This window comes from Parastagonospora nodorum (assembly GCF_000146915.1).
Source record: "Parastagonospora nodorum SN15 chromosome Unknown scaffold_13, whole genome shotgun sequence".
In the NCBI taxonomy this organism is placed as follows: Eukaryota; Fungi; Ascomycota; class Dothideomycetes; order Pleosporales; family Phaeosphaeriaceae; genus Parastagonospora; species Parastagonospora nodorum.
In genome coordinates this window covers 919,665-935,215 of record NW_001884561.1, presented here as the reverse complement: position 1 = coordinate 935,215, position 15,551 = coordinate 919,665, and the positions used below count along the sequence as shown (strand labels likewise).

Below are 15,551 nucleotides of genomic sequence, written 5' to 3'. Positions count from 1 at the left end.
CTTCGAGTCGGAACACCCGATACGACGTGTTGCGTACATCATTGTAATTTTCCTTGAAGCCATTTAGCAATAATCTAGCAGAGATGTCTTTGAATCAAGCGGGGACGTATGCCTTGAGCACAATCTTGCCAGTGCTAGCTTCTGTTGCTGTACTAGCACGGATGCGAGTCCGAATGCTACAAAAAGCAGAGTTCAAGCTTGACGACTGGACAGCATGTGCGGGATTGGTAAGTGTCGACACGGTCGCTTTCACAGAGATATTCCAGACTGACCATTGTGTTAGATTGTCATGTGGGTAGTCGCGGGCGTCATCATAGGTGGAACCGCCAAAGGACTATTCGGCACGCACACACTCCAAGATCCCAAAACAGGGGCAGCGAACAGGACGCCTAAGGACTTTGAGAACGTCGAGGTAAGTCTCATGCCTTATTCTGGCTGCCTATTCATCGCACTGAGACTCACGATAACTAGTACATGCAAATCACCTTAATCATCAGCATTTTCGCCATCGGGCTCATCAAACTCAGTGTTGTATTGCTGTACAGGCGCATATTCTCCATCAGCAGGAGCTTCAACATCTATTCCTACTTTTTGCTTGCGCTCATAACGGCATGGACTATCGCTTTCCTGGGCGCGAACATCTTCCAGTGCGGCTCTCACCCTGCGGCGGCATGGACGAGTGTAAAACAACTTCTGCAGTACTGCGACGATACTAGCGGAGCAACGGCCGCGCTCGCGCTGACGGATCTTATCATGGATCTGATGATCATTGCAGCGCCGATGCCAATAGTGTGGCGTATGCAGATGAGCCTATCTCAGAAGCTGCAAGTCACGAGCATCTTCGCACTGGGCTTGTTGTAAGTCCATCCAATGAACCATGTGCTTGAGAAAACAGGCTAATCGGGAATAGTGCAACTGCTGCAAGTGCTGTCAGAGCATACATCCTACTCATCGATTCGTACGGTACCACCCTGAGCTTCCGCGATATTCAAGGCGAGAATACCAAGGTCGTGGTGTGGACTTTGGTGGAGATTGTCGCAGGGGAGATCGGCTGTTGTCTACCGACGCTTCGCCCCATGTTTGCCAACACATCCTTCGGAAGCTTTCTTGGGACTATCTTCAGTGTCCTTTCGATCAGTTCGCACTCGAGCCAGCCTTCGAAGCATGACATCAACGAGAAGCTGACCGTAGTGACGATTGGAGGATCAGGTGCCAGTACGAAAGACTCGTCTGGGTCGGTCAAAGATAGCATGAGATCCTCGTTGAGTCTGAACGATGTGGGAAATCTTGTTTGAGCGCTTTACCAATTACTCTACATTCGCATTACTGAGCGCCGATAGATTTGTTATTCTAAATTGCAATACTGAAACGCGAGCTTGTCAGGGACATCAGAGATTGCCTGCACCATTAATTCCGCTGCACCCTAGTAATACCACACCCGGCGACAGGCGGATTATGGGTAGTCTGTCTTTCCGAGCACGTCGACGGAGACTGAGTATTTGCCGTATGAGACGGCATGTTGCAGGGGGTGTGGTGTGGTGACGAGCACGGTGTTCGTTCAGGAGAGGTGTTGAGCTTCGGGGAGGATGGAGGATATGGGGGAGTGGGTCGCAGAGATAGTAACTGTGTCTTGAGAGGTGGGATGATGAGAATGGGATAAATTTGTATTGGAAGCTTGCTCTTGCGAGCAGTGCCAGAAAATACTGTTCTCCACCCTGGCAAACAGAGGAAATGGTAAGTTCTTCTCAAGTTAAATCGAACCGCTATGATATGAAGTTGAAAAGCAAAATAGGTATTAAACAGTGCATGAGAATAAAAACCGCGAAACGTCAAAAACTGCTAAAGCATCCTGCCTTTGCCCTTGACACCAGCTACGGGACTCAATGGAGGAAATTGATCATCCGCGCTGGCTTCGGCTTCCTTGCGGCTCGCCTCTTCTGCGAGGGACAGCTGCATCGCAAATTCTAGATCGGAAAGCTCACTATCATTGCTTGAGCCCGCAACAGCCTTGCCCTTTGTTGACGGGCTAGCCTTTGATCGTGGCGAAGATGTTTTCTTGCCTTTGGCGTATTTGATCGGGATATCGAAGGCAGAAGGTGGCGTTGAGCTGCGCTCGTTATAGACAGGTCCGGGATTGTCGTTCAGAGAGAGACGGATGGCTTCGGCAATGTCCGCATCGAGCTCATCGTCACCTTTCAAAGTTGGCGAAGACGACTGTCCAAGTACACTGGACTCGGGCGTGACAGTTTCGTCACCCGTGGTACTAGTGCTCTGACTCTCACGGCGCTTCTTCTCTTCAGCCTCGAGAGCCTCCTGAGATAACATGGCAGCGTAAGCTAGAGCCTCTTCCTCATCTAGGAGCTCAGTTCCGAAGCGTCCAGCCAAGCGCTCAGCCTGCTTGCGACGCTCGTGCTTGTCACGCTCCAACTCATACTTCTCGTTAGAGATGTAATTTTTCAAGTTGACCCGACCAGTGCCAGAGAAGCGCTCGGGAGTGTTGTTGCTTCCGCGTTCCGGTCGTCGAAGCCTGCGCTTGCTGCTCTTGTGCTGGTCGGCTGCCGAAGAACTGTAGCTCCAGTAGTGTAGCACGTTGCCAAGAGATACCGCACCACGCAGCACAGTCGGATCGGGGTCAAGGCAAATCGCGCCGGCGGCGAACATGTTGATCCCGACTCCCTGTATTGAGGCTTGAGCTTGCGCGATCTGCCTTCGAGCGCGCGACTTGAATCGCGAATGCAATGTCCGCACGGGTGTCATGCTCGAAGCAAGTGGATCCCAAGCCTGGACGATGCCATCGTTGCCTCCAACGATGAGATGGAGAGCAGACATGGCCAAGCAAGAGATCTCAGGCGACTCAGTGTAGATAATCCTGATAGGCTCGATTGTGTTGGGGAACTCTGAAGAGCGCGATACAGGAGCACGCACATCCCAAACTAAGACTACGCCAGTCTTCGTGCCTGCCGCGACGAAGCGTGCGCGTTGGCCAGGTATGTCAGAAGGTGAGGCTGGCTGACTAGCGACAGACATAGGCGAGGCATATGGCGAGGAAGCATTCGAAGGACTCGAGAATCCTAGAGCCGGATCTTCTGACATTGTGAGAACTGCAAACGTTGAGATGTCCAGGGTTGTGCAAGTTAGCTGAGTGTTCTTGAAGCCACCAAAAGTAAGCTTTGAAGAACGCCACTCCTCAACAAGGTTGTCTCGCTCCGGTGAGCTTGAGACCGACATGTATGACGAACGACGAATGCGTTGAGATGTCTCTGCAACATCGGGCGTACCAGAGCCAGAGCCTCCAAACAAAGAGGTAGGCTGAGTGGACTGGGGCGTTGTGATGCGGGTCGAAGTAGTGGTGCTCTTTTCTTTCTCATTGGTCTTGACCCGAGTGAAACGATTGATGTCCGCGACCTGACCTTCATCGAGCCCACATTCGAAGACCACCATGGCTTCACCTGCATAATTGCCATCGTCACCTGAAAAGTCGACCTCAAGCCGACGACGCATGTCCCATCCCAAGCACGCTTTTCGGAAGTCTTTTGGCTCTCTGCGGATGTATTGTTGAATCTCCCTGGTCTCTGCCATGGTCTGCTCTTTGCTCAAGCACATGCCGTCCCATGATGTACGGGGCGAGTAGCTGCCGTCAATCTCAGCATCACTGTACGGGTCCGGTCGTGCAACGCGTCTACTAGGTTCGACGATGTTCCAGTAGACACTCCGACCAGTAAGCCATGCGAGATATTCGGTGTGCTCCTCAATATCTCCTTTGACGGTCAAATTGCGGGTGGGGAACTTGGTGAGATAGAACAACTCTCCAAGGGCGTTGAGTGCGACAGCCCAGATGCGGTTCTGCGCTTGTCGCTTCAGCGAATAGTTTTCGTCCACGACAATTGCAATAATGGGTACGCCCGGGCTAAGCACCCAGCGGGCCGTAAGCTCACCGCGCTGTAACCGGGTTGCACGGAGCCCGTCTGTTCCAAGGCTGCAAGCGGATACGACACCGGCAGCGGAACCCATCATCATGCCAATCACGCCCTCGGACAGCGTAGGTATCGTGTTCGACTTGGCTATCCACACGCTACAGATGGCACCGCCATCGACACCAAGCTTAGGTATACCAGCTTCCGGTAATGCTAGCTCGGTGGGTTCTGCAATGAAACGCCCACGCATTTCCTCAATGCAACGATAATAGCAGGACCCCTCTGGACAGCCTTGGCCGTAGATCATGCCGTATGGTTGAGACACATCCATAACATTGGGACGACCAACGACGTGACCAGAGCCGAGGCCCCATTCGGCAACGCCAGGGAATCGCTCGGAGAATTGGCCGTAGAAATTAGGATCACTTTGACCCCATGGATCTACTTTGCCGGTTGTCGGGTCGCTGCTCGTGACCATGCCAACATCGTCTGCGCCATGGATGAAGCGTGGCATGCGTTTATTGAGACCCGATCCGAAAGTAGCATGGAGATGGTTGATGATAGTAAAGGTCTGGGCGTTGTACTCAAGGAAGGGTGTAGCAGTTTGCGTTTGTCCGGCGCGTGAGGGCATTGCGGGTAACTGCACAGGCTTGCCACGAGCCATGGATCTCAGCAACCTCGTGCGCAGAATGTACTCGCTCCTCCATGATGCCAACGCTGTGAGCCTCGTGAACCTCCTCTTTTCCGAGCGCACCACATCGCCCGTGTTTTCCAAAGCAGCGCGGATTTCCGCGTCTTCAAGCGCGAGCGGACCGGGGAAGTAGCGGCCGAATGCAACCTGCCATGCGTGAGGGGTGGTGACCAGGTCGTTGAAGCGGCGCGACACGAGGGACACGGCGGCGAGGTCGTTGGGCGAAAGATGGGCAATTGCATGGATCAGGACCTCTGCTTGATGTTAGCACCTGCGCATTGAATCCCAAGTAGACGCTGCACTCACCATTCGGCAGCTTCGCGATAGGGGAGCTCTTATCGTCGGGCCTCCTGTTGCTCTTGATGACCTCGAACAGGGGCCCTTCAGAAGGCTTCTTGGGCGTCTTCACGCGCGCATTCTCATATTCGCTGATTCGATTCCTCGGCGGGGGCGTCGATGCCTCGTTGGCCCTCAGTCCGAAAGTCTCCACCGCGTTTCCGTCGCTGCTGGTGAGCGCTCGATCGCGTCGCGTCGCCTTCGTTTTCGTTGCCACTCGACGGCGAGCTCAGGCTCTCCCCGCTGCTCACCTGGGTGAGGCCGCAGAGAGTCCTGCAAGTCATCGTCGCGGGGCTGTCCATGCTGGGAGGTAGGTGGTGGGGTGAGGGGCGTCTTCTGGTGTGGGGGCGTGTTGTGATGCTTTTGTAGGCTCGGATTGCATAAAAACTTCTGGAGAGATTTTTGGGGTATGCCGTTGACCGAGCTCGAATGCGGTGCTCAGTCGAAATTGATTGTGTGCTGGCGCTGGGTGAGAGAGTTGTTCGTGTTACTGTTACGGAGGTCGCTCGGAAATGAAGTTTTGGTGGTGACTCGGCCTCACAGCTTGGCGGGACTACTTCGCACGCAAGCGTGATGACGATGGCGAACTGCAGGTGCACTACTGCGTCCTGACTACTAAGCGTGGGGCAGGCGCGATTGTCTACTGGTAGACGCACAGCTTCATGGGCCCACTCCACCAGTTTGCATCCATCACATGCAGCATTGCCCAGCACAAACCTTGGGCGATCACCAAGAGAAGTCACATGAAGTCGTAGCTGCAGGAGTCAATATGCAAAAAATTACATCTACAGAGAAAAAAGCAGCATGACTATACTCATGGTACATAGAGCCGCGAATATGCTACCACATTCGTTCGACAGCAGACACAGGCCGTGTAGTTCTTCGATGCCAAACCCACCCGACAGTCGTCACATAGCGACAGACATCCACACGGCCAAACAAGGACCGTCCTTGGCGACAGCTGACAGACCACGCATTGGGGCCCTTCAGCACCCATGCCCTCCGCCCCAGTATCCCAGCTGCCTGCATTGCTCTGTCCTGGTAATGGCATAGCCGATCGTTTGTTCAGGATGAAGTCCTCGAGGAGCTGCTCCTCCTCTTCGGGTGACATCTTCATTGTGCCGCTCATCTTGTACCGTGATGTGGTCAAGATCTTGGCCTCATCGCGTTCGCGCATCTGCCTGTACTGTGACCGTGTCAAGATCTTGGAACTTTCAAGATGACGTGCCAACAGCCTGGCCTCCTCGCGGTCTTCGCTCGTCTTTGGGTCAAGCAGATGCGAGAGCCGGGCGAGATCCATCGTATGATCTGATGATGGCGTAGCTTCCCGACTACGCTGGTAAGTCTCGCGTGTGGGTGTGCGTTGTCCATCCTCCTCATCCGACCATTCGCTGTTGTCTGTTTCCGTCGCGAAAGAAACAACGCTTGTAGTATCATCATCCTGGGGCGGCATGTAGTCAGTGCTGCTATCAACGTCACCCCATCGACCTCCATTGCGCCACCATGAATATAGGTAGTCGTCCAGCCGCTCCTCCGCAACCTCAGTATCGGGCTCAGCATAAAAGCCGCTCTGACGCAGCCTCTCTTTGGCAAATGTCTCGACATCGAAACTGCTATCAGGACGGAACCGACTGCGGTCGTCAAGAGTCAGCCACGATTCGTCTGCGGATGGCACCATGTATGAACCCCCACGCATATCCGCAGGCCGCATCTTGTCCATCTCCTGAGGTCCGGCCAGACGCCTCATCCACCGTGGTCGGTAGGCTATCCGGAGCTTTTCGAGTAGCGATAACGTGAAGCGAGCATGGATCGCTGCAATGAGCATAAATATGCTTCGGAAGAAGCGGAAAGTCAAGAAGAAACGGTTCCTGCGCTGTGCAAGACCTGCAGGGTCGCGGTGACCGGTCGTCCTGGTGGCGTCCGCTGCGCTCTTCGCGCCGCGTGTCTTGCGTTCAGTGGCATAGCCAGATGTTGCACTCTGATTTGGTGTGTCTCCATCGATGCCATCTACCACTTCGACGCCTGCAGCCAAGGTGCCGCTTCGCAATTGTGGGGGGATGTTGGTCAGGCTTTGGCGGAATTTCCTGCGACGGGTCACAATATCTTCTAGTCTCTTCTTCTCAATCCATGTCATTGGATGAACATGTACTTTAGTGCCCTCATTCAGGAAAACTGCTTCGCTAGCTGCTGTCAACACTGTGAAGCCAACCTTTAGGATTGCCGTGTAAAAGTCCTCATGCCAATTGATGGTCAGAGGCGCGGTTGCTGATAGATGAATGTTGGCATGAAGGTTGTTGTAAGCAACGGTGAATCTTTCCCGTAGAGTCAACGACGCTGGCTGGCCTGGTGGCGGAGATAAGACCGTAATGAAGAGGGCCAAAAGGTAGATCAAGCCACACGTAAAGATGCCAGCGAGAATCAGAAGATGTGGAATGAAGCCTACTATACAAACTGTGGGAAATCTCAAGATACCCACTGGTGACTGGTTGGGATCAGCAATCCGGCTTGTGAGCTTGACGAAGCTCCAGGAGAATGTGGCCATGTAAGCCAGACCCCAGATGGTCGTGGTGACGAGCCTGTATCTGGACCTCACGCCCGCGATTGCAAGAGCGTTGCTGGTGAAATGGCTGATACTGGAAATGAGCGAAATGATCAAAACTTCAGGTGGAACGTTGACGATCTTGTTCAAACTGGACCGAGGCATCATGAAGGATGACCCGTTTGGTGTCCACATCTGCTTGGGCTTGAAGAATCGTGTCGTGTCGATAGCTAAAGGCTTCGTCACAACAGCCTCAGCTTCAGCAAAAGCGAGCGAGTGCTCAAAGATGGTCATGCCAGCCTCTTGCACGGGTTGGCGACCCTGGAGAGCACAGGAGAGAGTTTCCACGAAGTGGCTAATGCCGAGTGAAAGAAACAAAGGCCATAGGATGGCAAGCGAGCCGGATGGCCGCGTTGACTCTTCATCACTGGGAAGCATGTTGGCTGCCCTGCAGGAGTCCTCGATGGATTCCCAGAAGAGAACCTTGGATGACGCTTGCCATAGATAGCCTCCCTCACCAGCAAAGTCGGTATCGAGCTGTCTTCCGGCGGCGCCATATTGCACTTCGGACCATCCTGGAAAGGTCTGACATCGTATCGCCTGGGTTATGCCTTGGATCTGGTACAGAAACAAAAGCAGTGGTGGGAGATAGATGGCGAATCGTAGGTAAAGGCGGTCGAAAGAGAGAGGGATTCGGCTGGACGCATAAAAGTGAGTTCGATTCAAGAGAATTGCCTGGTCGCCATAATCAGCAGAGTGGTTGTATCCTCGGAGAGTATGCTCACTGTAGCAAACGTCGCTATTGCCCATTTGCTGGTTATGTAGCTGAAGAAGCTGGCCATATTCTTCAGCGCCTGGAAGATGCCGATTTCTTCCGGAGAAGCTACAGAACCCGAAGCCGCAGCAGCTGCAGATTCCTGTATGAACTTCCCTGCCGTTATCGCAGCTGTGGTGTTTGTCATGTTGGCCTTGGTAGGCTCCGCAATGACACTCCCTCCAGACCACACCAGGTCGCTAAGCGAACTCGCCTTGGAGAGGAGACGAGGGAAGACCATGAGGAGGTCGGCCGGCGATGGGAAGTACGAGCTGCTGTTGCTGAGGGCTGCCGGAGTCTCCATCGCGACAGCTTGCGGATGCCCAAGGATGCGGTACCTAGGTACTCGATAGGTCGGTGCGTGGCGCAAACGTGAGCTTTACCTGTTATGAAGCTCTATCATTTTCACAGCTCACAGGTAGAAGCCACACTTTGAACCTCCACAGGTGAGTCGGAACTGTCGCGTGAGTTCGGCGTTGCAGTCGCGAGTGAGCGCCATCGTCATCTCGCGCATGGCCGCACGGACGAATGACCGGAGAAGCCGTGCCGAAGCACCTGGGCCGTTCCAACTTCCATCTTGTCAATATCTCATCACACATAACCGATTATCTGCACATCTGGCTACTGTCAGAGGCGACGCATCTTAGGCCAACACGTCTTCCCAAAGTAACACAATCGACAAAGTTACACATCAAGGGTCGAGCGAGACTAGTGTAGGCAGGCACAACATTTCCTTCACTTGTTCCATGGCAGCGCAAGACATTATTGAAGACCATAAATTATGGCATTTATACCCAAATATGCGGGCCAAGTATATACATGGAAGAAGTGAACACCATCATTTGCGCATCCCAAGCGCCATCAAACCAGCGTCGATATATCCATCAATCATGACACCCACCCGTGGGTGCTGGTAATCTCGCGAGCGAAGTTGCTTATTGGTTGACACTGGCGCTGTAGCTGGACACCGTGTACTTGGTTGGGCCACCCGTGAACGGCTCAGTACCCTGCTGGAAGACTGCACAGTATCGTCAGTGCTTGTTCGAGGAATAGAATGGTCAAGAGACTTACCGATCAAGTACTGGTTGTTGATGGGGTATCCCTGGTTCTGCGCAAGGTAGTTGAAGAACAGCTTCAGGTCGGCGTTGAAGGACAACTTCCATGATCCGTCAGAGGGAATGAAGCTGAAGACCTTCATCGAGCCGTTGGGGCCGACGTAGAGGTCCCAGCTATACCCAGCAAGGGTGACGGTGGTGACTTTGTTGCCGATTGGGTAGACGCCACCCATTCTTGCGAGCCTTGGAAACGTTAGCTGGTGTTTGAAGTATAGATGTGGATGTACTTACCAGACCATGAGTTCGTAGTCACCGCTGCTCTTGTCGTGGTTGGGATCCGCGGCAGTGAAGACATCGTAGGCAACGTTGGCACGAACGCCGTCACGGGGCTGGTAGTCCCACTGAATGTTGGTGGGCAGGCTCTTCACGTTGCTGACCTTGATGCCCCTGGCGAACTGCTTGCCAGCGTTGGCGTAGCTCTTGACGTTGTCCTGGCCTCCCGACCACTGCCACTGGGTGGACCAGCTCACGCTAGAGCTGGAGGTGCTCTGGACGGTAGTGCACTGGCTTCCGGAGCCGGAACCCTTGCCCCAGTTGTTGTTGTTGAACTCGTAGCCATTGGCTGCGTAGTATCCGTACTGTTCGCAGAGGGATGCTGCTTGACGACGGACTGGAGTAACAGGGGCTGGGCTAGCGGCAGTGATGGCCAAAAGGCCGGTCAAGGCACAAGCGTGGAAGAGCATATTGATAGTAGCACTAAGTTGATATGCTGAGGCTTTGATGCGAGGGATGGCTGTCTTGTTCTCATGTTTGACGTTCCGGCCCGTACCTTTATTCTTCTCACTTGTCTCATTTCAAGATGATCTCCACAGGTTGTCGGATCAGACTTGAAAGTTCCGAATGATAGACATGGTCTCCACCTGGTAGCCTGCACCGGCGTCTCAAGTTAAACAGTCCACCTGCTAAACATGATCTGATGCCATCCTTAGCACTCATCAAAGCGGACAAACTTGAGTGAATAGGTATTAGCAAGACGGACAAATTCCAGCCAAGCCACCTTCAGCACAGCAATCGAAGGCCTAAGGCAGAGATGATCGTACTGAATGACAGGGTGTGCACGGATCAGCACTAAATGCACCCCAGTCGCAAGTGCCGGTGGGATTCCCGATCCTGCAGAAAACGCGGAGACTATCCTGGTTTTGTGGACTGTGTCACTCTATTTTCTCCGCTAGAAGTGTGCCTGCCCGGGATTTGGGTGGGCGTGACAAGTGTGAGCCTCGTCTAGATTCTCTTAGAAGTAATCTGAGTGGTTACATGTTAGGAGAATGAAGGCTCGCTTGTAGTAAACGACCCTGAGAGGTGGAAGTGAGCATGGCCCTAGTAAAACTGATTGTGATGCTGGTAAAAAACGTTCGCTTCATCAGCAAGGACATGGCTTGCTGCGTTTCCGGTGGCAAAATTGGATGCAAATGGAGACCAATTAGAGGGCTGTGCCGAGAGGCTTCGAGAACTGCCTTGCATGCTTCGAAAAAGTGGCAGTGTATTGGATGCCTAAGTGGCCTGAGTGCACTTATGCTTTGTGTTGCTTATATTATCCCAAGACCAGCTTCCTTCGACGATCTTGCCCATGGTTGGTCTGGGTCGCTCAGAGAGGGCAGGTCAGTCAGTCATGGGCTTCAATGGCGACTTGCCGAATGCCAAGGTGGTGTTTGAACGAGGGCCGATAGAGCAGCCGCCCCAGTCGAGTGTCTCTTGTTATTCACTCATCCTGAGCCCACTTCTGTGTAATGGCTCGGATCTTCGCTCCGAACACATACACGACCACGCCCATGCCCATCAGCGCTGCCACTATGCCCGCACAGATGTTGAGGGCGCCCTCGTATCCTGCTTTTTCGACAAAGCTGATGGATCCAAATGAGATGCCGAATCCAATGAACCCGCGCAGGGAGCATATGAGCACCAAAGCCGCGTCAATGCGCTGAGGATAAGCGTCCATGCAGTACACGAAGCTCGACACGACTATACTCACGAAGCCGAAATATTCTGTGTTGATGGTGACTGCAATTCCTGCCCAACTCCAATTCGACGGCGTCTGTGCTGTCTTGCCAAAGATGATTGTTGAGATGAGGATGGCAGCCAGCGGAATGATCAACGCGATGAGGCGATATTCAGGCTGCGAAATGCCCCCGTTCCTTTTGCTCAGGGCTTTTGTTGTCCAGTCAGACAGATAACCACTGAAGATCGGAACGGCTACCGCTGTTGCAATCTGTCCAGCAAAGACGTAGCCAAGAGTTTCGAAAGACCACAAGAATGGAGGTTGTACTAGCAGCCCTGCGAAAAGCGCCGTCATGAGAACGTATATCCCAAGGGCAGCAGAATTGCTTAGGTTGCATGTTAGGATATGTATGCAGGTGAATGGTGAATTGATACTCACATGAAGACCAACCAGATGATGTTTGGGAACCAGATAATCTGGAACATCTGTACCCAACAATCGACTGCTTTATACCATTCGGCTTTTCCTTTCCATGGCAGCATGTCTCGGAGGAAACTGCGAGGAGCATAATTGACCGTGTCCAGTTCTCGCATCGTGTTCGTCGTGACCGGAACAAGTGTACCATCTTCTTCTTCGATACCTTCGCCATCTGCGTCAAGTCAGTGCATTGTTCCAAAAGCAACGTGGTACATTGGCCTACTTAGCGCTTCAAGTGTGCGAGTATACTTCGTTTCCGCGACAAATATAATGCTGAGCACGGCGATCGCACCACTCAGGCATCCGAAGATACCGTACCACCACCTCCAACCCAAGCCATTGGCCAGGTATGAGCTTGCAACGATCAAAGCCGCCGTTCCCAGGGTCTGTAACGCGCAGAACCAGGCTACTACTACGCTGTTAAAAGTTAGAAAATTGACATGAAAGTATTGTTATAGCCCACCACCTAGGTACTTACCCTCTCTCGTGCAGGTAGAAGATTTCCTGGACAATGATGGGACACAAGGCCTCTGCTTGTCCAGCAGCTATGCTCATAACATTCCGGCCTGCAATATGAGAATTCAGGTTGCCGCTGTAAGCGCACCAAAGGCAGCCGAACGATAGCACGATGGTGGACAGGAGGTACACTGGTCGACGACCCACCGCATGCGCTACTGGAATAGCAAGCAGGTTCCCAACGCCCATGTAAAATGCAGGCCAGGTAGCCAAATCATGCGCTTTGGGATTGTTGTTGTATGAAGCTTGAACGATGGGTAAGATAGCCGATATGCCGGAGACCATAAGGTTTCCAGTTGCAGCGTAAAGCCCGACGATGACCAAGATGAACCACTTCTGCCATATCGGCAAGTTCAGTGGATCTGTGTACTTCCAGTCAGATGTAGTCATTTTCTTGGTTGGGGCGGCTAACCATTCGGATCGTTTGTGGGTGTGGGAATGAGTACGATGCCCCCTTCATCGTAAAGCTTTATAGTTCCAACCACGGGTTTCGCAGCCTTTTTATGCGCGTCCACATAGTCAATGTGAGTCGTTGTGTTTTCTTTCGTCTCTGTGGAAACCATATTCGACTTCGAGTCCTTGGGATTGCCCTAACATCTTCATTGAGCTCATGACCCTTTTGTACCTAGGTATGTGCCCAGGTCCAGCAGTGCGCCATTTTGTCGACGCCATTGCACATGAACAAGTTTCGAAGAGGGTTGAAGTATCGCGTCGGTCGCCCGTGGTCCCCCGTGAAGCCCAATAAATCGACTTAGAGTAGCGGATTGTGGAGGAGTGGGGAGCTAGTGGGGTAGTCCGAGCTAGATCACGGGGGCGTTTCAACACTTCCGAGGTCAGCTAGTGGCGGCAGCGCACACTCAGACCGTACAGCAGCGATAGCCATGCCTGTATAGCCTCGAGCCCTCTTTCGCACTCTATGACGTGCTACTAATTCTTCAAGTACATTCGCCAATGGAGCAGGGTATCAAGACAAGCCAACGTGTCGCGAAATCTTGCGTAGAGTGTGGTCGGCGGAAAATCAAATGCGATAAAAAGAGTCCCTGCCAACCATGCATCAAGCGTAATGCTGCTCACGAATGCAGGCGACCTATAGCACGTGTCAGAGGGCAATTGACGGTCTACGCTGAAGCAAGTACCGATGGCGAGGCTGCAGACGAAACATCCCAGCTTGAGGAGCTTCTACGACAGCGAGGCGCACTGCACGCTCAAATTGCGGAACTCGAGACCGCTTTGGCACTCTCTAAGCCCTGTGCACACAGTCGCACAAGTGCCAGCACAGACAACAATCAGCCTTCTGCATCACTCGAAGACCTGGTCCCAGCTTTTGAGCAGTTCGATGTAGGGCTCAGGATCGGCTCTGCTAGACAAGCTGTCTCCGAGAGAGACGTCGCTGATAGGCTGTATGAACCCGCTACGGATCCTATGTCTTTGCTCCTTCCAGAGCAAGACACTAGTCTCAGATTGGTAACCTTCTCCCTGCAGACACTTGGATGGTTACATTGTGCTGTGGACTCGGACAAGTTCTTAAAGGAGCATGCCGAATTCTGGCAGGACGCTCAATTTAGTATCCCTCCTAGTCGTGAGCGTCGTCCTTGGCTGGCTTTGTACCTTGCAGTACTTGCAGTTGGTATTCTGTATCTGGACCCGGAAGAATGTCCCGATATTGTCGATTTGCCTTCACTTTGCGTACCTCTGGATCCCACAACCAATGTCGCAGTCCATACCTCTCGTATTTGGTATGAGGCTGCACTGAAAGAGATCGAACGATCATCAACTCCTGCTTTGCCAGTTGTGCAGGCTCTTTCGGTGCTGACGCTGTGCCATTCGAACTTCGGAGAACATATGAGAGAGTTTCTCCTCACTGCTTATGCTGCTAGCATGGCCCGATGTCTCGACATGCACAAACTGGGCAGCGAGGCAGCTGTATCCGCTGAGATGCGTCGAAGGGCGGAATGGTCCACTGTAGCTGAGCGCGAGGTTGGCCGACGATTGTGGTGGTCTTGTGTTATCCGGGACTGGTAAGTTCATCTCATAATGCCCTGATCCGATACCAAATCTCTTGGATATGTCATATTGAACTCCCTCAAGTCGGTGATTACCCTTCTTTTTGCTAATCTCGTCCTTTCAGGCTTGGCAGCTGGGCTCGACCACCTTCCATATCACCCGCCAGCTTCTGTTGCCAGTTTTCTGTACAGAACAGACTTGGTAATAACATCACACCAAGCACCCGTTCCACTCCAGATGATTCTTTCTCTGGGAGTAGCGGTTCCACCACCCCATCGCCAGCGCACTATCACTCAATCATGTCTCGACTCGCGTACATTTTCTATGTCTACATCAAGGCAAACACGCATCAGACACCTCCGAAACTGCTAAAAGCAATTGAGGAAATTCAAAACGTTCGCCGAAATCTGCCATTACACCTGTCTCAGCACTTCCCTGCGAATGACGACGACAGAGAGTGGGAACAGCAGCACGAATGGGTAACATTTCAACGCTACCTCTTGACGATTGTCCTAGACTTTCTAGAACTGGGTATTGCTCGTGTACTAGTTTCTAGAGACACTGAGGATGACCCCGAACGGCCCCGAAAGCTCGCGGTCGCCTGCGCCAATCGAATACTGCACAACTACAGCCTTCCGGTGCCTAGACCATATAGGTTAGTCTGGACGGTGTCTGCTGCAGTTGTAGCAGCTGCCGTGTACATCTCACTTGACATGCTTGCGAGTCCCCATGACTATAGAGATAATGTCAGAGCACAAACAATCGAGCTACTAAGCCATGCTGCCGCGGAACTGAAGACACATTCCGAAGTCGCTATGCATGCGGCAAAAGGCTGCACCATGATTGAACATCTACTATTGCTTGTCAGTCAGGACCCACCAGCAGTACCTCGAACGCCGTGTACTGTGCACGATCTTATCAAAGAACTCAGCTCTTCAAATCAGGATGTAAGCTTAGAGAACCTCCAGTCGTCGTTTCCGGATCCTGTGGCTGCTTATATGAGCCTCCTTGAGAACGAAAGTAACTTTGGGCAATATCAAGCTTCATTTGGGGACATGTTGGATGGTGAAATGAATGAATGGGATACATTTATGCTTGGAGTCTAAGACGTCATACGTCCGCGAGAATAGCCAGAAAATGAGATACCACGGCCTGGATGCCTTCAGTGACTCTTGATCTTTTCAAGAATTCTGATGATTGCTACTATTC

The 15,551-nt window shown here is 52.6% G+C and overlaps 6 protein-coding genes across 6 annotated transcripts; 3 read left to right on the top strand and 3 right to left on the bottom strand.

Annotated features, from left to right (window-relative positions):
- Positions 1-83: 83 nt before the first annotated feature.
- SNOG_08924 (hypothetical protein) lies at positions 84-1,295 on the top strand (the record flags this gene model as incomplete). The annotated part of the gene is made up of 4 exons (XM_001799175.1): positions 84-227; positions 284-412; positions 472-857; positions 911-1,295. 4 exons carry the CDS (start codon positions 84-86, stop codon positions 1,293-1,295), a joined length of 1,044 nt encoding a protein of 347 aa, XP_001799227.1.
- Positions 1,296-1,839: 544 nt separating this feature from the next.
- Positions 1,840-8,808, bottom strand: SNOG_08923 (hypothetical protein; the record flags this gene model as incomplete). The annotated part of the gene is made up of 7 exons (XM_001799174.1): positions 1,840-4,859; positions 4,912-5,157; positions 5,483-5,658; positions 5,874-7,383; positions 7,414-8,065; positions 8,266-8,632; positions 8,711-8,808. The coding sequence occupies 7 exons, from the start codon at positions 8,806-8,808 to the stop codon at positions 1,840-1,842; spliced, it is 6,069 nt and encodes a 2,022-aa protein (XP_001799226.1).
- A 421-nt stretch (positions 8,809-9,229) lies between these two features.
- SNOG_08921 (hypothetical protein) lies at positions 9,230-10,092 on the bottom strand (the record flags this gene model as incomplete). The annotated part of the gene is made up of 3 exons (XM_001799173.1): positions 9,230-9,312; positions 9,366-9,592; positions 9,641-10,092. The coding sequence occupies 3 exons, from the start codon at positions 10,090-10,092 to the stop codon at positions 9,230-9,232; spliced, it is 762 nt and encodes a 253-aa protein (XP_001799225.1).
- A 1,016-nt stretch (positions 10,093-11,108) lies between these two features.
- On the bottom strand, positions 11,109-12,728 carry SNOG_08920 (hypothetical protein; the record flags this gene model as incomplete). Its single annotated transcript, XM_001799172.1, has 4 exons — positions 11,109-11,730; positions 11,784-11,994; positions 12,046-12,239; positions 12,301-12,728. 4 exons carry the CDS (start codon positions 12,726-12,728, stop codon positions 11,109-11,111), a joined length of 1,455 nt encoding a protein of 484 aa, XP_001799224.1.
- Positions 12,729-13,387: 659 nt separating this feature from the next.
- On the top strand, positions 13,388-14,360 carry SNOG_08919 (hypothetical protein; the record flags this gene model as incomplete). Its single annotated transcript, XM_001799171.1, has 2 exons — positions 13,388-13,398; positions 13,421-14,360. The coding sequence occupies 2 exons, from the start codon at positions 13,388-13,390 to the stop codon at positions 14,358-14,360; spliced, it is 951 nt and encodes a 316-aa protein (XP_001799223.1).
- Positions 14,361-14,641: 281 nt separating this feature from the next.
- SNOG_08918 (hypothetical protein) lies at positions 14,642-15,448 on the top strand (the record flags this gene model as incomplete). Its single annotated transcript, XM_001799170.1, has 2 exons — positions 14,642-14,997; positions 15,211-15,448. The coding sequence occupies 2 exons, from the start codon at positions 14,642-14,644 to the stop codon at positions 15,446-15,448; spliced, it is 594 nt and encodes a 197-aa protein (XP_001799222.1).
- Positions 15,449-15,551: the final 103 nt, after the last annotated feature.